A 23,323-nucleotide genomic window follows, 5' to 3' on the forward strand; every position below is an offset into this window, starting at 1 on the left:
CCGCCGCCTTCGTTGTCGCTCGCTCCGTCTCCCTCCAAACGCGTACGCGCGTCTCTCTCTCTCCGACTTGCGCGCGCGGGAGAGCAAATATGGCGGCGTCGCCGACGGGGACGCGCAGTGCTGCCAATTCGCCGGCAGCGCCGCCATTGACGGACGACCGCCATTATAGATTCCGTTGTGAGTGACCGAGTCTCGGCGAGTTGGCGATCGCGAACTTCTTACGGAAAGCTCCGTCGCGTTTTCGACATTACGCTCCGTCGTGCACTTGCCACAAATTCGAAAGGAAGATTAGAGATAAGGATAGAGATAGGGAGGAGCGAAAGAGAAAGAGAGAGAGAGAGAGAGAGAGGGGCCGGGGAGAAATTAAACAGATAGATCCTCTCGGAAGGAGCGGAACTCGAACGGAGCTCGCCCGGAAAGGCTCGGACAACAAGCGACGATGAAAACGTACAGCAGGAAAAAGGGCGACAGCCCGAGCAACGTGATCATTCATGTGAACGAGCTGTGCCGACTGTGCTTGGCCAAGGAGGAGGAGATGGTGCCGATCTACGAAGACGAGACCGTGCCGTTGCCGCTGCGTATACTCGCCTGCGTCAACATCGAGGTGGGTTTACGCTTCGGCGATCGCCGATCGCTCCCGGATCCGGAGCATCGTTTCGTTATTCGATCGGCGATGATAATCGGCGGCTGATCGAAAAATAGGAATCTAGTTTATCTCTCCGCGCGCACCGCACGGCGTCCTTTCGCATTATCTCCCTACCCTCCCCCCCGCGCGTGTCCTTCGATGAGGCGAGGTTCGCGTGTAAATACCGGGTCCCCGCGAGCGTGAGAGAGAATCGCGTATGACGCTTGTGAGAGAGAGAGAGAGAGAGAGAGAGAGAAAGAGGGAGGGGGGCACGTATACACGTCGGTGAAATGACGTTGCGCGAAGCAACTACCGGCTTTACCGAGTTATCGACGAGCTGGTGGCGATAGGTACGCGTCTTTACGCGTCCCATTGCAGAGACCTAGACTGCGACTCTCGCTCGTTCGTTTACCCTACGGATTTATAGAGATCTGTAATATTTGTACGCCGGATACGGCGCGTCTCGTTTCGGGATAATCCCTTTGCGATGTAATAATTGAGAGCGACTTCTTTCGGAAGTCTCGTTTAATGTTTCGCGGTTCCCCTAGAAAAGATGATCTCTCGATGGGATGTAGGAAACGGATGTCTGAAGGACTTTCATACATAAAGTCGATCTGAAACATTAAACATAATTAAAAATATTGGATTATAATTTTTATGAATTTTAAATTGAGATGTTAATTAAAATATTTCTCCTTACTATGCCTTTTTATTAACATCATTTACTATTATATTTTTAATATATTAGAAATAAAAATTAATACATTACTTTTAACTAATACATTGATATATTTAAATATAACATACTGTCAATTATAAATTAATGTCTTATATATTATATATCTTAATATAATTATGACAAAGAAAATGATAACATTTTGATATAAAATATTAATTTTTTAGGTCTACGAACAGGATGGCCTACCTAACATGATATGTCATCCATGCAAATATCAGTTGGAAAAATCTTACCAATTCAGAAAAAAATGTCAGGCTGCAGATACCAAGCTGAGAAAACATATGAAGTTAATACAGCAATTGACTGGACAGGACGAAGAAGGCGAGAGCCAGGATAGCAGCAAGGATGATTCGAAGGAATCCACTACTGGCAAATCTAAACAAGTTAAACAGTTGTTAGCTGATCTAGTTTCGACCAAAGGTGAAAGTAGCCAAGCGGATGGAGATCCAATCGAAGTGACAGAGGAGGAGCTTGTCGGTGGATATATCTTGGGTATGTTGCTAAATACTGAAGATTAAAGATTTAGAATAATATTTGATTTACATATGTTATTGTGTAATATTATATAGGAATGAATTCTGAGAATCCAGAAATGGAAGAAACTGTTTCGGAGGATCCAGAAAACATTACATTGGTGCCTCCTGAGGAACGAACGGCCAAAGCGCGATGCACGATCAGAACAACGCGTATCAAGCAGGAACAAGAATCTGAAGATGAAGCGGAAGAAGTACAGAGAGCGATCGCGAGCGCAGATCACAAAAATGTTTACATGATGGAACTTACCAGCAACAGTTCCACTCAAGGAGAGTCATTAAAACTGCAGCCTATGGGTGACACAATAGGTAAAAAACACTGAGAAAATTATCTATAATAGAGTAAAAATTGCAATAGTTGGAATTGTTATAAACATCTAAATTGTATCATACAGTTGATGCAAATCCAGAATTGAAGGTGTTCAAATGCGATAAATGTCCAAAAGCGTTTACCCGAAGAATAATGCTGAAGAGTCATCAGTCTGTACATTCTACACAAAGAGGTTTTACATGTCAAGCGTGTGAAAAATGGTTCCCAACAAGATCTGCGCTGGTGAGACATGAACGTACACATACAGGTTAGTATTGTTTTATATTAATTTTGCTATTATTGAGAAAATTTTAATTTTTTTTAGATAGAATTATAATATTCTAATAATATTTCATCGATATATAAATATTTGCATAACATACAAATATACAAATACATGCTTAAGCCTATTAAAGTTATTATAGAAATGCATGTGTGCTATTTCTATTTTTGCTTGCAGGCGAAAAACCATTTGGCTGCAACATCTGTCATCGTGCCTTTGCGCAAAAGGAGATCCTATTCCGTCACTTAATGACACATTCTGGTCAGAAACCTTTCCAGTGTCAGCACTGTGAGAAGAGCTTCACACAGCGGGAGGCACTTAAAGTGCATATGCGTCGACATCAAAAGTTGAATCCAAATGATATTCAGCTGCATCATTGCCAGCTATGTCCAAAGGCATTCTGTCATGCATCAGGTCTTAGCAGACACTTGGTCACGCACACTGGCAGAACGTACAAGTGTGTCGAGTGTGAAAAGTCTTTCACCGATAAAAGTTCACTATTGAGACATAGTCGTATCCATGCGCCCAAGAAAATCATAGCAAATTGAGCAATGAATTTTTGTTGTTCAGTTTGCTATGATTTTCCTGGGATGACCAGTGGATACAAAAATACTTATTTGAAACTGACAACTAGAATTAGACTTATAATTAATGTTGCATTAATAAAAAAAATCTCCAGAATAGATTTGCAAAGAAATTATTTCGTTGCAATAGTTTAGTTGTATAATCCTTTTATTTTTACATAAGTATATTTTATATTAGGAAATGTAACATAGTTTTTTTATCTTGGTCATCCTTGTATAATTGCTATGGAAAATGGTGCGATTTGAAGAGTAGAATTTTGACCAAACAATATTTTTGTATATACATTCTTCGAGGAATACGAACATACATAAGGTATATGGAGTTTAATATTTAGCGAATTTGATCATCTATACTATACTACTGATGCATACTGAAAATTGCTATATATATAAAGTTATTTTAATAGACACGATATGAGCATTTTGACGAATTTTAAATATCCATTATTATCGTCATAATTTGTAATAGCAAAATATATATTGTCAAAGTGTTTATATTGTATCCTTATACTTAATGTATAGTGCAATTTTCAATGCACATTGATATAGTGTAGTGTGGATGATTAAATCTGCTGTGACTTTTAAAGAATACAAGAAGTCTTTAAATATTAAGAAATGTTGAATGCAATATTAAATAAAAATATGGATATAAACCTAAGTAAAGTACACAATATTTCAATTACTCGACTTGTCCTTTGTGCAACATATACAAGGGTGATTGAAATAAACTTACTTAATTTTAAGTTTTGAATATTCATTCAAATAACATAGTTTTACTTTTATAAGATTGAATCCCTAATACAATTGTTTATATTATCAATTAAATCATTACATATAAAATAAATCTGAAATTAAATAATTGCAGCATATTAAACATTACAGTCCATAGGACTATAGGACATTTAGCATTTTTGGTACATTATTAAATGCATTGATATATAATTAGTTATCTACTTAAGACAGCAATATATAATATTATATTATAATCTTATATCTCATTTATTACATTCGTATAATTATAATTTTTATATGCATAAAAAAATTTATCTTATATGACTCCTTGTAATGTATGTTTATGATAATTCATAATTGATGTATATAGGTATAAATATAAAGACATATATATTATTGGAATTTATCTCCTATATATATATATATATATATATATATATATATATATATCACTTTATATATTATCTTGATCATTTCCTAAATCTGTATATTTTTGTGCTAAAAAAAATACATTTAAGGATATTATAAAATTTTGTATGTGGATATGTGTATGTATATATATACATACATACATATATATTATATATATATATATATATACACTCATACATACATGCATATGTATATACACATACAAAATTTTAGAATATATAAGTAATAAGGGGAAAAAGAATAAAAGTAATATAGGAGAAAAAGAAACATTCTTAATTATAAAATACTTATAATATAAAAAGGGAAATTTTATATTACACGTGTGAAAATAAGTTCCACTAATGAGGATATGTCATATATATATGTTTTATTTAAATCTCTTTTACTGGATGCTGTGTATCTATAATATTTTAAAAGTATTGCTATAATGTAATAAAATGCGCGATAAAATGAAGGCTAATTTATAAGATTACGGGAATTATATATATTCTACATTTTTTTTGTAATTATTTGTACATGTCGTTATATCATTAAATAATGGGGAATGATACACAATACGTGCAAATGGATATAAAAATTGTTCACTATGTACGCGATTTATATATAGCCAGTGTTTTGTGCAACAGAGCTCATGTTAAGAAAATGTTTACAGAAAATGCAATATTGGTCCGTTAGGTGCAATTATGCGTCACTAGGAAGATTGAGGAGTTATATGTAGAGAGAGAGAGAGAGAGAATATAAACAAAATGAATGAGTGTTTTTTTATTAAAAAATCTGTTTTATTACGTGTCTTTCTTTTATACGATCTTTTGTGTACTATTACATATATATATTTTTTTTTGCCGATATAATTTACGTCGCATATCGCATACATTAACTCTGACAGAGATTGAATTTTTTTATACAATTTCTCTATATTTATTTCTCATAAAATTTCCATTAAAATTTTTGATAATATGTTAAATTGTGTCGGTACCAAAAACAATTAAAAATTCTGCATTTTCGAGCTCCGTCACACGATCTATGCTTGATTTCTACTAAAATTGAATTTTTTTTCTTGTAATATCTCGCTAATTATTCTATTTAAATAAGATTGAATAGCAAAGAGGGAAATGACATTTCATAAAGCAAACACGTTTGTGCTATATTATATATATATATTTGCGTGCACTATAAATCGACGAAATTCAATTTCTCGATAACGAAGCTTAATTAGACTAGCTCTTGAAATGATCCTTAAATATATATCTTAAAGTGTTAACAATGGTTTTTTTTTCGGTAATGTATTGATCGATCCAATAATATGTCACGACTACTTCATGAGACTCGAACACAAGCGTCATTTCCTGCTTTGCTACATACACGCTAGACACATCACTGTCATCAATTATATTTCCCGATATTTTTACCGCTTTAAGACGATGGTAATAATTCTAATGAAAATACGTACACGAAAGATCGATTATACATACATATATATGGCGCTAAATCTCAAGACAAGATAAAAAATGCAAACTTATTGAGATTTATATTTTCGTGCATTTGAAAATTATTATAATCAGATCGGAAGATCGAACTTTCATGTACGTGTGAATGGCTACCAGTATCGTGCTAAAAATCTATGGGATTACAGTTATTTTTTTAATCTGAAAATTCGAATCGATGTAGCGCCTGTTTATACATTTTCTTTCCAGATGGGAAGTTACATTTGTTCACTATAACTTTTACTGTTTTTTTTTTGCTTCTAGTTATGCCAGACTGAATTATCTAATTGAACGTTAAAGAAAGAAATTCATTAGGACGTGAAATATGGGCTTACAACAATATGGGGCTCCGTAATAGATTCGATTCACCCCTTTCCCCGCACGATGCGTTTATTGTACCTAGATGATTGTTTAACCGTGTTATTGAGAAGTATCACCCGAAAACCGATTCCGCGAAAAGTGAAGGAAGAAATGATTGTCCATATCCGCGTGTCGGATTATGAACGAGAGATTTGTACTATATGTCTGTCGTCATAATATGTATACCAAGTGTATACTCTTCACGGCACGAAAAAAAAGAACTAGAAAAAGAATTCCTCCCTTTTCTCTTCAGTCCTTGCTACTGCTAACATATTGGCATTGAGAAATCGGTGGACTCGGTAATAGTTGCGGCACAGAGATAAAAAAAAATCTCCGAAAAAGGCTTCGGGCAATATTTTTGTTCATCATTTTTTTATTTGATATAACACGATTACTGAGAGAAAGAGAGAGAGAAAGATAGATAGAGGAAGAGATAGAGAAACAGACGTTTTATCGGATGCCTATTTAATCGAAAAACGCCGAAGCCAACTTAAAGCCTATTCTCTCATCAATCGAGAATCAATTTTTTTGGTTGCTCCCATGTGAAACCATCCCGTCCAAAATGGCCATATGTACTGGTTTGTTGATAAATAGCATTGCGAAGATTCAGCTCCCTATATAAAGATAGTGGTATACTTTTAATTATGATTTAAAACTTTTGTATGTGTGTATATATGTATATATACACACACATTATATATATAATTATATATTATATATATATATATATATATATATATATATATATTATATATATATATTTTTTTGCTTATCAATAAATTATCCTACGATTCACCATGATATATGTAAGACATATTGAAAAACAATATTTATGACAACACATTATGTAATACCCAGGTAGCAAGATGACGACTTCAGACGTCTTAATGACGTACAATGACGTCATTAAAACGTTATTAAGATATCATTTGACGTCACTCTGTTACCTGGGTAGATATTGATGTAACGAATAATATATGTAATTATGTAAAATATGTGTAAATAGATAATAAATGCACATACTTGACAATCTTTCCCGGTCGTAAATCAAAGTTTTTATTCACTATATCTAAAAGCTCGTTCTGGGAACGTGTGGATGTGCCATAATCGAACACTGTGATTGATAATGGTTCTGCCACCCCAATGGCATAGGAGACCTAATAATAATTTCAAATATATATTTTTATATATAAGATATATCGTCTAATCACATAGAATTTTGCATTAAAAACATTTTTATGTATTTCCTTGACTATAAGAATACTTTAACATTGACAAAAATGTTACCTGTACGAGACAGCGCCTGCAGAGATCGGCTTTTACCAGGGACTTTGCAACCCATCTTGCGGCATATGCAGCCGATCTGTCCACCTTTGTAAAATCTTTACCGGAAAATGCACCACCACCGTGCGCTCCCCAACCACCGTATGTGTCTACGATGATTTTTCGTCCTGTGAGGCCAGCGTCACTCTAAAATGTTAATAAGAACGATCTCTCAACTTCTTGCAATAAAATGTAAATTTCATTAAGATTTTACTAATTAATATCAATATTATTTACATTATGTAATATTTAATTTGCAACTTTTGCAATACCTGTGGTCCACCAATAATGAACAGCCCACAAGGATTCACGTGAAAGATTGTTCTGTCATCCAGATATCTCGGTGGTATTACGTCTTTGATGACTTTCTCCATGATCGCTTTGCGTAGCTCATCTAAACCGATTTTTTCGCTATGTTGCAGCGATACCACAACAGTATGAACTCTTATAGGTACACAAGCCCCATGATCCATGATATATTCGCAGGTCACCTGTTACATATAAATTACACACTTTTAATTACTTTATATTAATTCAATGTTATGAAAAAAATATTGTCAAAATATTATTTTATATTTAATGGATTATTCTCAGTTAAGTATTGACATCATGGCACTCAAGAGTAGCAAATACATAATTCATCATTGAATAACCGTATTATTTTATGTAAATCTTTTTTTTCTTATTGTAATAAATCAAGATCTCAAGAGATTTAAAGTCGAATCTATATCTTTCAATTTGGAAATGACTGCTTTGAGCCAATGACACTACATATCAATATTCTTTTTTTCGGCAAGCGGCTCAGCGATTATGAATTAAGAGAAGTAAAAAATGTAAGAAATCAAACCTGTGTTTTTGAATCTGGACGAGCCCACCATAATTCGCCGCTTCGTCTTAGTTCGGCAATTTTCTGATTTAATTTATGCGCCAATACGACCGTCAGTGGCATGCATTCATCGGTTTCATCGGTTGCGTATCCAAACATTAGACCCTGATGGAAGAATTTGAGTTATTCCAGCTAAAATTTATGAGACATAAGCTTGAAACGCATCAAACAAATACTAAATTGTACATATAATCTTAAGTATGTGAATAAATTTTTTAAAATCAAAGCACACGATACATTTTTACACATAAAATAAAAGAAAGTTTATAGCTTAAGATAGAAAAAAAATTCATAGACGAATAAATTGTGTATACTAATATCTATGTAGTATTAAGCTATTTAAGGCTAAGAAACTAAATCTAACATGCAAAAAAGTGCCATATAGAGCAGAACAATAATAATAAATAAATATAGCAGCGAGGAGAGAAGATAATCTACTAATAATAGCGCTAAAGTTTAGTTTACAAGCTATTTACAATTCGCAATTGTTATCTACATAACTATAAGATCTAGCTTAATAATTACACATACTATCTAATGAATCCAGATTACAATGAAGATTGTGATCTTACAGTTATGAGATGGAATCTTTTCGTTTTAATGTGTTATACTATTTAAACTAAAGTTGAGATCATATCAAGTCATAATTATTCTACTGAGAATGTTATCTACAATGAATGGATCTAGAATGGATCTACAATGATAAAACATATCTCTAAATCCACATAAAAACTTTTGCATACAAATGTTACATACATGTATACATATCTCATACATTCATCCAATTTTGCACGCTTTCTACATCTTATTGTTAGAGATACATGTTTGTAGTGCATTCACAAATGTAACTATGGTGATAACGCAGTAAATATGTGAGGGACATTTAATATGTCAATTACTAGTTCCATTTCTACAGTGAAATAAAGTCTAGTGGATTGTGATAAGTGAAATAAAGAAGGTGAAGTAATAAATAAATGTTACTTGTATAGCTACTAAAAAAATATACTTAGTAGCACGCAGGAGAACAATCAGAGAGGAAACAGGAGATAAAAGAAGAAGAGAGAAAAAGTTTAATGATGGGAATGCTAATTGACCTGATCTCCTGCTCCCACTTCCTCGTCGCTACGGTTTTCATGAACGCCTGCCGCAATATTTGGTGATTGAGCATCGAGCGCCAACAGAACATTGCACAGCTTGTAGTCAAAACCTGCAGAATCATTACAGTGCAGTAAGAAAAATTATTCGCTATTGTTTAACGCATCAGCATCCTTTTTCTACGTTAGGTTCTCCTTTTTACATCACTTTTCATGATTCCGCCGTTCCATCTCGATGCATCTCGGGATTCTTGTTAGGCCACGTCGATCCTAATATAATCCTGGCTTCATTAAAACTAATGAACTGTTTTTTGCATGTACAAGTTCAGATATGATATGATATATATGTACTATTTGAATATTGAGAATATTAAATACATTTGAGGAAAATTTTGAGGAAAATTTCGCATATCTTGCACCATATTTTTACATAGATTATTTTAAACATTTATATACATACATACATGCAATTTTTTTTTATACTTGCGCATTTTTTATACTTGATCCGAACATAGTACATGCACACTTATTTTCTAGGCATTAATATCGGCACTTTGTTGGAAACACATATCCTAGTGCTTTGTTATCTATTTCTGTCTTTAAACATTTCTTAGTATTGTGTATAATCTTTTTTAATATTTAATTTTACGATAACGATATCCTACACACATTCGTTTAGATACTTGCACAGGTACTTGCATTTTTACCTGCACATATGTTCACATACATATACATACAAAGATATAATATACACGCTCTGTCACATAGAATAGCAAACAAATTTTTAAAACGCGTCTAAACTTTCGAGGAAAACGGGATGGGAAAGATTCAAAAAGCAGGAACAAGGAAGATCATTGACATGTCATTTTTTGGCTGTTCTGCGGCACGGACTGAGAATGAGTTATGTACCTGATCACCTGCACCCACGTCCATCTCTTGCCTGTCCGTATGGACACCATCCGCGATATTTGAGGATTGTTGTTCGATCGCCACCAAAAGGTTCAACGTACGCCAATCGAATCCTGCCACGATATTCTTACGTTACACAGTCTTTACGCATTTTCTTTACGTGATCTTTTTTTCCGAAAGATAATGAGCAGGATATACGAATTATCGATCGATCGAGGCATGAAATCCAAGTCAAACATCTCAATACGTATAAAATATAAAAATGAGATATACAAATTAAAACTTTTATTTTCATATCAATATTATCAATATAATTCAAAATACTGTGCAAAAATTATTACGTTTGTGCAAAAATCGTAAGTGATGTTTGGCGCTTAAATCTCTTGTACCACAGTTCGATCGTGTATTTGTATAACGTTTGATGAAAGAGACTCATATGAGACGAACTTTAATAAGGACGAGGGAGCTGGCTATATTCAGCCACAGAGCATGCATGTGTTACTGTTAAATGATAAATGTTGATTTCTCGTGAGTGTAGGAGTTCTAATATTTCACGCGCAACATACATAATTAATATCCAACAAAGTGTCAGAGGCAATCGAAGGAAGTGCCATACGTGCATTATCGAAATTACGGGTACATACGTAATGTAAATTAGCAATTATTATACCTTTTGAAGAATCGTCGTAACCAATGTGCTTTACTGTGTCTCGAACGATTTTTTGATAATCTACTACAGCTTTTGATGTAATTTCTCCGCACAAAAGTATCATCCCGGTCTTTGTTACAGTTTCTGTAAAAATAAAAAAATTCGTTAACGCACATGTTCGATATATCTGTGTAATATACTATGTATTTATGTAACAGAATTATATTTACTGCAAAAATAATGTACAATATTATATTTTAATATTATATTTTACTAGAGAGAGAAACGATTTGAAGAAAATCATAAAATCCACGTTAAGGCGATTATATTTTGGAAAATTGCTTCTTATTTTTTAATCAATATTTTCTCTCTTTCAAAATCTTACAACAATTAATTTAATTACTTATTTTAATAATGTAAATGCAAAGCAATAAATGCAACAATCGTTAGTTCCGGCTTGAAACTAGTTCAGGGTTGACTAAACTATTTATAAATAGAGATGCTAATATAAATATATGTTCAAGTGCTTGAAGAAATTTGCGGTGCTTATTGTTAGTTGAACTTACCACATGCTACTTTAGCATCGGGATCTTGCTTCAGGTGTGCATCCAAAATGGCATCGCTTATTTGATCGCACATTTTGTCTAAAATATAATATAAGACATGTTTGTAAAATATGATAATAAAAGCGTGAAAATTATTCAGCAATTATTTTTAAATTATATTTTAAAAATTGTTAATTTTTAATTTCGATCCATAAGTCTTTATTTAAATCTTACAATTAGATAAGATTTCAATTTTAACAAAGGATAGATTATTATTCATTATTATAAATAAAAATTAAATAATGGAAAAAAAATAAATAAATAATAAATTAGTAAATTACTTTTAATTTTTTATGTACTCATATAATATAAATAATTTAAATAAACTTATTGTATAAAAAAATAATGATGCAACGATAATTTTGTTACTGTATTATATATATAAATTATAATTATATTATATATATAATTATAATTTAAGAAAATGAATCTTGCGCTAATCTGAAATTAGTTAACCTAAATCGCTCGAGAGACTCATGCTGAACTTTCTTTCTTTATCTTTGTTATAATTAGAGCCGTGATGTAGTAAGGATAAGAGAGTTATAGCGAACGTAGAGATAATTAGCAATATATGAGTATATCAAATTACAAAACAATAATTTATTGAAGAATATCGAAATATAGTCAAGTTAAATCAAAAGTACAGAAAATATGACTAAATTAAGATTTTTCAGATAATTTGCAAGACAATTTGCATTTAAAATTATAAGTACAGAAATAAATGGATATTGCTAAGCAAATTTCAAGATCTTTTTTTAAATTACCATAAAAACGTTTACGATAGGCATCTCGAATTGTATGTCGGAAATTTATGCGACAGTAATTTTTACATATTCTTTGTAATAAACATAAACGTTCATACATACATGTATAAAGTTATAAGTTATAAGTAAAAACGTTTCTGCTGTATAAAATAAATGCTGTAACTTTATATTAGTTTCACATGAAATTGCATTATTTTTAAATTTTACGACTTGATGTAATATATATTTATTTACACTAGCTTTCTTGTAATAAAATGTCAGAAATGAAAAAATAATCATTTTTTCTTCAACATATTTTTCCTTATTTCTGACGTCATATTCTAAGAAAACTAATGTAAATAAGTATACATAATCGCTAAGCCTATAGATATAATATCTATCGTTCTCAGCGATAAATTATAATTACGAAAAAATTTTAGAAAAAAATGCAAAGTAAAAAAAAGGAAAAAAATAAAGAGCAATAATCGCCAGTTAATCATAAATTTTTTGTGATCAAGAAGCAAATTTAGAATTTCGATGGTTTGAACATAACGATGGTTTAACGGTATAAAATACCGTGCAATTTTTCTGTCAGCTGTCAAGGTACTTTCTGTAAGATATGTTTTATAAGCATATATGTATAAATGCGTAATATAATCATCGATAAGAGAGATACGAACGAGTGATTCATTCATGTTTGAAAATCGTGATTGACGTTAGTCTCGCAGGATTCGCCTCTCAAATTGATTTTAACAAAAAACTATCTCCCACGGGAAATCGTAACACGTGCTCCCCTTAAACAATCTCGTGAAAACGACAATAGAACGCCTCGATACAGTTACTGTCAAGTGTCTTTCGCATTTTTTTCTGAGGGAAAAAAAGCAAGATCATTTTGGAGTAGTCCTCGAAAAAAGATGAGAAAAAGGAAGCACGGGCGAACAAAAGACAGATACCTTCGCGTCAGGTTTTGAGCGTAATCAGCAGATAGACGTTCGGCGCAGCCGGCGTCTATCTTCGGCCGATTACGTTACTCGAACCACTGGCGTTGATCGCGCTGCGATCGGAGCGAGCACATGGCGACCAACGTTCGCGGCCAACAATGTGCCTCTCGGCTCGCGAGCGCTTTCGCGCGCGCGCGAAATCGCCGATTTCGGCGGCGAGGGGAATTCGCGGGCTGCGACAATTATTCAGCGAACAAAGCGAACGGAACCTGAATGGAAAAAGCGAAACGATCGCCTCGCGATTCCACTTTGCTCGGCTACCGGTCGCGCGCGCGCGCACGCGAGAGGGACCGACTGCCTTTTTCTAGAACATAACCCCGGCCGTCCATCACGGCCGAGGAGAAAGATCAACGTTACTTGGCCGAAGGCCAGAATGGAAAGATGGAGAAGAGTCAATCGAATAATCGCGATTAGCGTAAAGAGATCGTTAAGCGCGAACGAGAGGGTAGGACGTATACATGTGCTATATAGGGAGAGAACGCGGGACGCAGCCATACACACGCGCGTTGCGAAGGTGATCTCTTCTATGGCGGCATTATGTACGCGGTGGTAGCTGCGGGGTTCAGAGAGAAAGAGAAAGATAAGGAGAAAGAGAGAGAGAGCGAGAGAGAGAGAGGGACGGGAAGAAATCGAAAAAGCTTTGACCGATATATAGTGCAGGGTCACTAACTCGCTGGGACCCCCGGGAAAGGGGTTGGCCGCGGTAAGGTAAGGCGCGGGGCTTCGCCTGGGTCTCACCTGGGTGTCCCTCGCCGACCGACTCCGACGTGAACAGGAAAGTGGTGTCCTGCTGTAGCTCGGGCGGCGCGTGGCCATTCGCGTAACCGTTCATGTGATGCGCGGTCTCCGGCATTTTCCTGCGTTTCGGGGTTGTCGCCGTCGTTGTCGTCGTCGCGTCGTAGCCGACCCTCGCCACTCGACAGAGAATGAGAGAACGAGAGAATCCCGCGCAGAGCACGGCCGCCGAGTTTCTCTGTCGTTTGGTCCGCTTCTACCGAGTTCCCTCCACGTGCCTCCTCGTCGCCGTTTTACTCGACCTCCGTCCTACGGAATTATCGGTCGTTGCAGAAATCGTGTCGCGATCGGCTGCTTCGTTCGAGACGATCGCGGGCTTCGATCGAGGGTTCTCTCTGTTTTCGGGGTGGACGCGAGCGAATTCGACAGCGTGCTCGAGATAGGGAGCGGGAACGGGTCGAACGTACCTCGGTTCTACACAAGCACACGGCACACCGCGTAATGATCGGGAACGAGCGAATGGACGAACGCGCCGCGGCGCGTAGCGGGAAGTGAAAGAGGCTCCCCACGCGTTGTCGCCCGCTATTTATAATCTCGGCGCGCCTGGCTGCGCGATCAGCCGGTCCGGCGGTCACGTGACATACCTGTCAAATCGGCGCGGAATTCGAGTCGCTCGGAAGCTCGCTGAATCTGCGTGGCTCTCGTGTCGTCGCCCGGCCTCGTGGCTGCTCCGCTTCGTCGTCCACGTGCTCGAGGTTGCTATTTTGCGGAAGATAGATAACTGTACTTTATACAAGATAATTGTGCGAGCGTTCATGCGAGATTAATCAAACCGGCTCGTATTTATCGGACAGACTTTCTGCGCCGATAAATTAATTATCGTTCGAGAATCGATGGACGTGCGGTAATTTACTTTCTCACTGTGCGTACATCAGCGTGCTGGAATAAGTACGAATATTCACCGAATTATATTCTTTATATATTGATCATTTTAAATATTTTATCGCATTATATTATCATATGACTAGAATATTATGAATAAATGAATATAGAAAAGGAATAGATAAATAAAGGAATACTATAAATAAAATATATTATTCGCATTTGCAAAATAATAATACTAAGAAATAATAGGAATTCATAAGACTTGCAAATGTAAATTTACATAATTACAATTGATCTTTGGATCAATTAATTATGTATGGTATATTTTACATTATATTTTATAATTTATATTTTATAATTATAATTATAATTATTCTTTTAAGTTCGCAGATATTGCTGAAAAAACTTTTCTGATGGTAATCAAATAATTTACATAAAATACGCGGTAAAATTTCCATGACATGTTATGCACAACTGTAGGAAAATGTCTATCGTGTATTTTGTGATAAACATTTTATATGATAACATTTGTCAATAACATATGTATATTGATTTGCCAACACGATTCTCGCGAAAATTTTTATTAATCTTTTTTATTGTAATTTTTTTTGTATGATGCTGAATCATTAAAAATTAGTTAGCATAGTTGTGAAATTAAAATCATGTTCAAAAATAAAATTTTTATGAAGATCTATATGATGTCCATATCTTTATAACTATAAGTTAGATCGAATAATTTTTGTATTATAACAAAAAATATTTCAGCGAGTAACATTTCAAGAATGTTAATAAATAACATTAAAATGTAAGATTCTAATGACATTTTTGCTGTAAAATTGACATATCATCCGATATAATTAATTAATTCGAATTTTGATAATTTTTTTTAATCCTTCAAGCAGAGAAAATTAAAGATAATTCTGTTTTAAAGTTTACTGATTTAATTTAGATTACTTAAATTGTAATTTAAACTTTTGACCGAGATTGAAAATATCTAACGATAGCCTTAAAGTGACACGATGATAAATTTGTAACTTATCATAATGCATTAACGTTGGTACTGGACTATCAATGTGACACTATGATCTTCATGACGAATATATCACAATTTGCTCAGTCATACTTTACATTTGGAGCTTTTAACATTGCATCATGTCGCGCGATCTGTGAATTACGAAAAGAAAATGGTCCCTGTCATCAACACTAATTGTAAGTATAATTGTTTAAACCGGAATTTTATTATACTTACATATAATTATTACTTATAACTTAGTAAGATACATTTAATATATAAATTACATTCTTAACATTCAAGATACATAGTATGTAACATGAATAAAGACCTCAGTGTATCCTTACCGATAATGCTAATCGAGAGTTTATCAGTGCGTGATTTTATTTTCGCGTGCTATAATTATCACTACGTAAACGTCGAATTTTGATTTTAAATGATCACTATTATATTTTCCCGATAGAAATCTGAGTCGCAATCGCGGAAAACAAAACCGAAATCAAGCTTGATGAGACAATATTATATCGTCACTTTTCGAAATTGTACTGCGAATGCGAGCAAACAAGTCACACTTTTATATCACTCGGCGGTAAATCGAGAAAATCTTGGAAGGGGATGAAGTTGATAGCCGCAATGTAACGAGATGATAGGGTGACATATCAATTTTATAACAAATTACAAATTTTGCCTCATAATCTTTCGAAGTGAAATAGAGATGAATAAACAGAAATTTTTTTTATTAAAGTAAGTTTCTCATTTTCGAAATTTGATTTGTCCTAGAGATATATGCATGTATTTTCAATGAAACGATTTTGAAAATCTAAAAATCTAGAATATTAAATAATCTCAAATTGAAAATTCTTAAATTAAAAGAATCAAAGGAATAAAGAAGGAAAGAGACAGAGATATACACAGGATACAAAAAAACTTAAAATTATAAAAACTGTAAAAAGTCTATGCATACGTAAGCATTTACAGAGTAAAAGATTTATGGACAATTTAAATTTGCAAAAGTAAAAATGCTAAAACTAAAGTTGGGAGTTTAAATTTAACTATTTTCGAACTTAAATTGATTCTAACTTTATTTTTGATTCTTCTTTTCTCTCGCATATAATAAACATTATTTATTTGACTAACGTATTTTCATTTAAGAGAAGTGCATTCTGCTCAATATTCAATTATTAATATACGCACAAAGTGTTGCAATCGCAGTCAAGATTGCCTCTTTGTTGTTACACATTACTTTTAAATCAAAATTGCCAATCATTCATGTTATGCTTTACTTGGATATGATTTCACAAATCATGTTATTAAAAGTGAAATGATTGCGCGGTTAACTGGAACTTATATTAGCGATAGTGATTATCACCTTGTATCTAATATACAACATCGACATATATATTTGGAAATGATGTCGTCGAACTTAAACAGCTCGCTAATTGTATGTAAATACAATTACTTGATTAGCATTTTATTGCAATTTTATTTGCGCGAATTTAATTAAATGATATAGATCATTACAATTTTTTCCAGGATGAGATTTTCTTTATTATCATGCAGATTGTATAAAAAATATCATACTTTTGCAAACACCAATCTAGAAATATTTATAAAGCACTCATAATAATTTAATCAATAATGTCGTTGTAATCAATAATCACGTCATTTTATTTTTGCAATTACTTGATTTATTCGTAAAATATTTATTCGTATAAAATACTTAGTCTTCTTCAATTGAAAATATAAATAAATACAGTTATTCTTTTAATAATAATTTTAAATTTTAGAAATCTAAAACCAAATACGATTATATTTAATTTGAGTTCTCAATCAATTACAAATTTCCTCAAATGTTTGAATCATTGATATTACAGCCATTTTGAAATAATTTCATATGGATTTTATGTGTACGCTTGTATTTAAAAAATTTAAAGATAAATGGATTGATTCAAATTAGGTTTGAATCTTACAAATATTCTTTGTACGATTGATCAATCTGCGTACATTATTTTTTGCCGAAATAGACGGTTAAATAGAAAAAAATTGAAATAAGAAAAACAGTTTTCTTCATTTACACATGATACCCCAATTATGTAATAAATTAATGAGCGATTCATGATAATTTTTGAATAACTTTAAAAATTTAACAGAGAATAAAAGAAAGGACCGCATGTTATTTGTCGATGAAATGTTATGGAAAAATATGTATACGTATGTTCGCTCTTTATTGGATCTGTTTTGCAACTTCTTCTTTGTTGTTATTCTCATAAAATGAATGCAAAGATTAATAACATACACAATGTTATAAAAATTATTGCATTCCCTATGTAATATCATTATATCTCGGTTTTCAAATTAATCTTTGAAGAACCATAATCGCAGATTGACGAAATGATTAAATTCTTTTTCGCAAATAACATAAGATCACAATCGTAATCTAATTCATCAACAGTGACTCACTTGCTTTATGATGTCACATGCAATTTTTACTTTTTTGCTTTCAGATAACTTTTTTTAGCGATTGGCATATTATTCTAAAACCATTGAAAGCAAGTCAACATAAATCAGTGGTGATATTTAATAGTTGATAAAAATGCGCGAGTGTAATCTCCCTCTCTCTCTCTCTCTGTGTGCTAAAGTTAAAAATTATTTCTTTTTAACTTAAAATGTAATTTTTGGCATTTGAAAAATAAGACATCATCAAGAGAAGAATGTTTAATTGTGTTATATAGTTATATAGTTTTATTTTCTTTTACAAATTTTTTATCCTTTTTATAATAAAGAATTTACACTATAAAAAAAGTTTGGAATTCCTTGGATATTTAATGTATGGCTATATTATTTTTTTAATAGCATTCTTTCAGTGATATTTATAATTATTTATAAACTTTAAGAAAATTAATTTCGTTATATAAAGATGAAGTGCGCAAGACATAATTAACAGAAATGTTACGTAGCATAATGTCAAAAACAAATGCTCATCGTCTTGTATAATATGTTAAGTATAATAGATTAAGATTATGAAAGATATGAGAGAATACGGTATAATCTGTATCAGCGATAATTGATATAGCCAGGTAGCAATCACTGAAACACTTAGTCTAAGAGTTACGTACATGTACGTATTTATCTCACAAATTCATATTTGTTTATCTGAATATTTTTTAATATGCTTTTAAACTTCAGGAAATATGCCAATGTGTACACATTTTTAAAAATGTAGATTTGTAAATGTAGAGTAGATGTAGTATATAGATTTTAAAAATACTAAAATTAAAATATAATTTTTTTTACTTTCATAAATATTTATGACAAAAGATATGCATATAATAAATATGAATGTAGGAAAAATATCACAATCCATGCGATAACATTAATACATACACACACACACATATTATATATATATATATATATATATATATATATATATATAAAATTATCGGCATTAAAGCATTCAAATTATTTTATTTAATCGTTTCTTTTCTCTCACTTTCTCTTTTTCTCTATATGAGTAATTACTTTAATTGAAAACAAAAATTTCTCAATGACATCAATGACTAATCTTTCATTGCCAGTAATATCAATGATTAATCTTTTATTGCTGGTAATATCAATGATTAATCTTTTATTACTAATACTGATCATTAGAAAGGAAAAGCGAAGAAGAAAGAATTCTAATAATATAATTTAAATATGTCAATATCGATTACAATTATATTATAAATTTTATAAAATCTTACTGCTTGAAAATCTGATGAAACAAAGTTGAATAGTAAATCTGATAACAATTTATGCTTTGATAATATCAAAAGCTGGAACTTCCGGAGATAAGCATTTGCGCATTTATACTACCGTAACGAATGTTTACTTATTATTCAGAATCTAAATATCTTTTATCTTGTTCGAGATCGTAAATTTCATTTATATTACATTGACGTGCGCAGGGATTGCGCGTTTAGGCGTCTCTTGGAATTAGATCAATATCGTTCGCAGGTTCATTGAACCGACACGCGTACCGCGCGTATAAATCAGTAAATGTCTAATTAATGTGATTTTCACCACATTCATCGTACTTGGATATATCAGAGTCAAATAGCGAAGAAAGTAATCCTTTGTACTCATTGTTACAAGAATGTACGATCAATGAATATACTAAAGTTTTAAATATCTCGAAGCTAATCGGATTTCTATTGATGTCTCTTATAAAATAGTAAAAAAAGATTTACATTTTAATTAGTTCTCTTAGCATGTTAAGACATAAAAAAAAAGAAATAAGCATATTTATGATAAAGCAAAAAAATTCTTTAACGCGTGAACTTTAGCTTGATCTTTATATTTAATCACATTTATTTTTGTATTATTATAGTTCTATAGGTTTATCATTATTGCGTTATTATTGTATTATTATTTGCATGCAATAATGAAAGGCATTTATGAATTGAATCTTTTTGACACAAATTTTTCATATCATCTTTTTATATGTAGTGCTCTATGTTGTTAAAATAATACATAGCTTAGCTATGAATGTATTGCATTTTATATTGAATCTTTCACTCTTATTGTTAGTTCGCTAATTCGAAAGCTGCGTTAATTATTTATAATATTGCAAATCTTTGCGAACAAAGGTCAGCAAAACATCGAGAACGGGCGAAAAATCCACGCGATAAGCTGCGCGTTTCTCGCTCAACAAATATTGTTTCCTCAATTCATGTTTAATTCTGCAATCCTTTGGCAAGTTAAGGGTGATATACAGGTTAAAAAATCTCAATGGTTTTGTTATTATTATTACCAGCTTTAAAGATATATGTAATTCTTCGATAATAATGCGTTCTAGTTATTTATTATTTATAGGAGATATTTCTGTGATTCTGAATGAACTCGATCTTGACCTACCGATATCAGTGGTCGACAGAGATCTCGAGAAATCTTCGACAACAAAAAATCTAAAAAATCGTCATCTTTCATGATTTTTTGTTACAATACAATGTCTGCTTTGCAAATCATGCTTCCTACTATCATTAATAAATAATCATTTTTATAGTCATAAATTCCACGAATATAAATTATTATCTTATCTTATATGTAGCACACTTTTAAATCACACTTATATATTTGCAGGAGATTTCAGCGACGTCATCAATAATCAAGTAATGTTGCAACAGTTATATTACATCTATAACAATTAGTCTATCATTATATAGAAACGTCTGTCATTATCTATCATATGAACCACACGTGTGGATAATTTTCTCATAAGATTGCGTTATACGATTCGTGTACAACGAATCATATTTCGTTTAGCTACACATTTTGACGGACAGACGTAACATTATATAATTCAACTGACACATGACTTTTACGCGTATTCTGCATATGCAGGAATTTTGCATCTGAATAAAATAGATTGCATTAGATAGTATTATTGTAGAATGCAACGTAAAGAATAACATTATATCTTTTTCATTTTTGTCCAAACTATACAAATCCAAACAATACGTTTTGTTATTATGATTACTTCTTTAACAATAAGAAATTTGAAAAGTAAAATTGTAGATTTACATATCAATAAAGTGAGATATCTGTCATTCATTCGCAATTTTTTAAATAGAATTACATATAATTTATGGGTAACAAAAATTTTAAACTTATTAAATTAATATCTTTACTCTAATCATATATATAATATTGTTAATAATATATATTTTGGTATATGTATTCGCATTGTTTTATTATATATTGCGTTAAACTGTAAGCTGCTTTAAAAATTTGTCAGAAGAAATTTTAATAAAATCAAGACACAATGATTTTATATATAAATATATAATCTTTTATATAAAGAATGATCTTATAAGACTGTTAAATTTCGAGAGTTGAAATTATAAGAGCTCTACTCTACCATTGTATATCAAGTGTTGATAACACTAATTCATTATCTGTGGAATAGAATTTCGAGAAGATAAGCCGGAGAGAACTTCGACTTGGGTGGTCTTTGATTACGATCGTTTCTTTATATAATCTCAATAGGTATGATTTATTATAATGCTACTGAAAAATGATTACAGAAAGAAAATTCCTAACAAAAGAAATTGTTAATAAAAATGAAATTGTTGTTTTTCAATTGATTTGATTCCTTTACGCTATAACTAGATCAATTTGAATAATCCTCTTTCTCACTCTCTCTCTCTCTCTCTCTCTCTCTCTCTCTCTCTCTCTCTCTCTCTTTCTTTTCCTGGAAATTTATGTTCTCGACAATTCAGAGAAAAAAGAAAAAATTGCGAAGAAAGTAAAAAAGAAAGATGGGATTGAAAGAGAGAGGGGGGGAAGAGGGAGAGACGAGAAGGAAGAGGGGAAAGGAGAAAGAGGGGGAGAGAGATAACGAGAGGAAAAGCAAAAAGAGGAAGAACTCATTCGTTTCAACCTTGACCTCTGACAAATCCTCATCTTTTACCAGCCTTCCCTGAGAAAGATTCTCTGCTTTCCCTTTTCCCCTTTCTCTCGTTCTCTATCTTGTTCTCTTTTCAGATCCTTCGGTTTCAACTCCTTATATATACATGTTTTACCTACATGGAAAAAACCCACGATCGATGCCCGACAAAAGGCGCTGCTGAAAATAGAAGTCTCCTAAATGTTGAAGCATGTCTCTCTCATCCTTAAAGCATCCTCGGCTGACTGTGAGAATTCGGGTACTGCGCAGGAAGAAGAATTTCGATAGAGACTGTGCGAGAGATGCATTAATCCTTTGTCGGCATATTTCGCTTGTCTTGTTCAAACCGGCACGAATTTTCTTGTATTCCAGCTGCGAACCATTAAAAATATACAAAATGATTTTTTATCAATCAAGCCTTAAGGATATAAATAAATGTGGCATTATTATTAAAAATTTCATATTAAATGTTATCAGCAAGGCATTACAAAAAGAAAACGTAAAAATCGAAAGTTATCGCTTAATAGAATATGTATATAAATGTATTTTTGCTTTCTTTGCTTCAAGATATCATAGAAATACTAATGATAACACGTAGGGTTATTTATTTTTCATGTGTAATATTTTGTCTATAATAGATGCAAAATTTAAACTTAACATAATTTTTTATATAAAATTATAATTTGATGAAAAAATTTTAAAAGAAAATAATTACAATAATTAAATATTCTTTATACGTAAGAATACAATTAGTAAAATTATAAATCTTATTAAATTCACTTGCATTATCCACTTATAAATATTCACATTAGAGAAATATAACAATAAATCTTATTAAATAATTATATATATTGATTGTATTTCTCACATATTTTTCAAAACATTTCTAAATTGATTTATTAATTTTTTAAATATCCCGCAATATATTGTTTTGTATTAAATATGATTTAAGTATTTTGTTATCATCATACT

The 23,323-nt window shown here is 32.2% G+C and overlaps 2 protein-coding genes across 6 annotated transcripts; one reads left to right on the forward strand and one right to left on the reverse strand.

Annotated features, from left to right (window-relative positions):
• Positions 1–132: 132 nt before the first annotated feature.
• On the forward strand, positions 133–4,031 carry LOC105252121 (zinc finger protein 543). The gene is made up of 5 exons (XM_011259362.3): positions 133–604; positions 1,529–1,856; positions 1,934–2,206; positions 2,293–2,475; positions 2,668–4,031. The coding sequence occupies exons 1-5, from the start codon at positions 440–442 to the stop codon at positions 3,036–3,038; spliced, it is 1,320 nt and encodes a 439-aa protein (XP_011257664.1). The 5' UTR covers positions 133–439; the 3' UTR covers positions 3,039–4,031.
• A 1,484-nt stretch (positions 4,032–5,515) lies between these two features.
• On the reverse strand, positions 5,516–16,480 carry LOC105252118 (S-adenosylmethionine synthase). Of its 5 annotated transcripts, XM_011259358.3 has the most exons (11): positions 16,272–16,480; positions 14,672–14,786; positions 14,031–14,336; positions 11,510–11,587; positions 10,965–11,087; positions 9,386–9,498; positions 8,253–8,396; positions 7,678–7,896; positions 7,370–7,552; positions 7,106–7,239; positions 5,516–6,696 (listed from the first exon to the last, which is right to left on the reverse strand). In XM_011259358.3, the coding sequence occupies exons 3-11, from the start codon at positions 14,143–14,145 to the stop codon at positions 6,591–6,593; spliced, it is 1,215 nt and encodes a 404-aa protein (XP_011257660.1). In that variant the 5' UTR covers positions 14,146–14,336; positions 14,672–14,786; positions 16,272–16,480; the 3' UTR covers positions 5,516–6,590. The 5 variants fall into 5 exon arrangements, with proteins under 5 accessions (XP_011257660.1, XP_025265954.1, XP_025265953.1 ...); XM_025410169.1 differs by lacking the exon at positions 14,031–14,336; XM_025410168.1 differs by lacking the exon at positions 16,272–16,480 and having other exon boundaries at positions 14,672–14,974.
• Between the last annotated feature and the right edge of the window lie 6,843 nt (positions 16,481–23,323).

Source organism: Camponotus floridanus, unplaced genomic scaffold (assembly GCF_003227725.1).
Source record: "Camponotus floridanus strain SB8 unplaced genomic scaffold, Cflo_v7.5 scaffold3, whole genome shotgun sequence".
Lineage (NCBI taxonomy): Eukaryota > Metazoa > Arthropoda > Insecta > Hymenoptera > Formicidae > Camponotus > Camponotus floridanus.

Bases quoted from the DNA above. Each gene is read 5' to 3' on its own strand.
- LOC105252118 (XM_011259358.3), bottom strand. From the start codon at position 14,145: ATGCCGGAGACCGCGCATCACATGAACGGTTACGCGAATGGCCACGCG. The intron at 11,088-11,509 runs GTAAGTTCAACT...TTATTTTTACAG, and splicing joins CGATGCTAAAGTAGCATGTG to AAACTGTAACAAAGACCGGG. The intron at 6,697-7,105 runs GTATGTGCATTT...ATCTTTATATAG, and splicing joins CGACCGGGAAAGATTGTCAA to GGAGCTGAATCTTCGCAATG.
- LOC105252121 (XM_011259362.3), top strand. From the start codon at position 440: ATGAAAACGTACAGCAGGAAAAAGGGCGACAGCCCGAGCAACGTGATC. The intron at 605-1,528 runs GTGGGTTTACGC...TTAATTTTTTAG, and splicing joins TCGCCTGCGTCAACATCGAG to GTCTACGAACAGGATGGCCT. The intron at 2,207-2,292 runs GTAAAAAACACT...TGTATCATACAG, and splicing joins GCCTATGGGTGACACAATAG to TTGATGCAAATCCAGAATTG.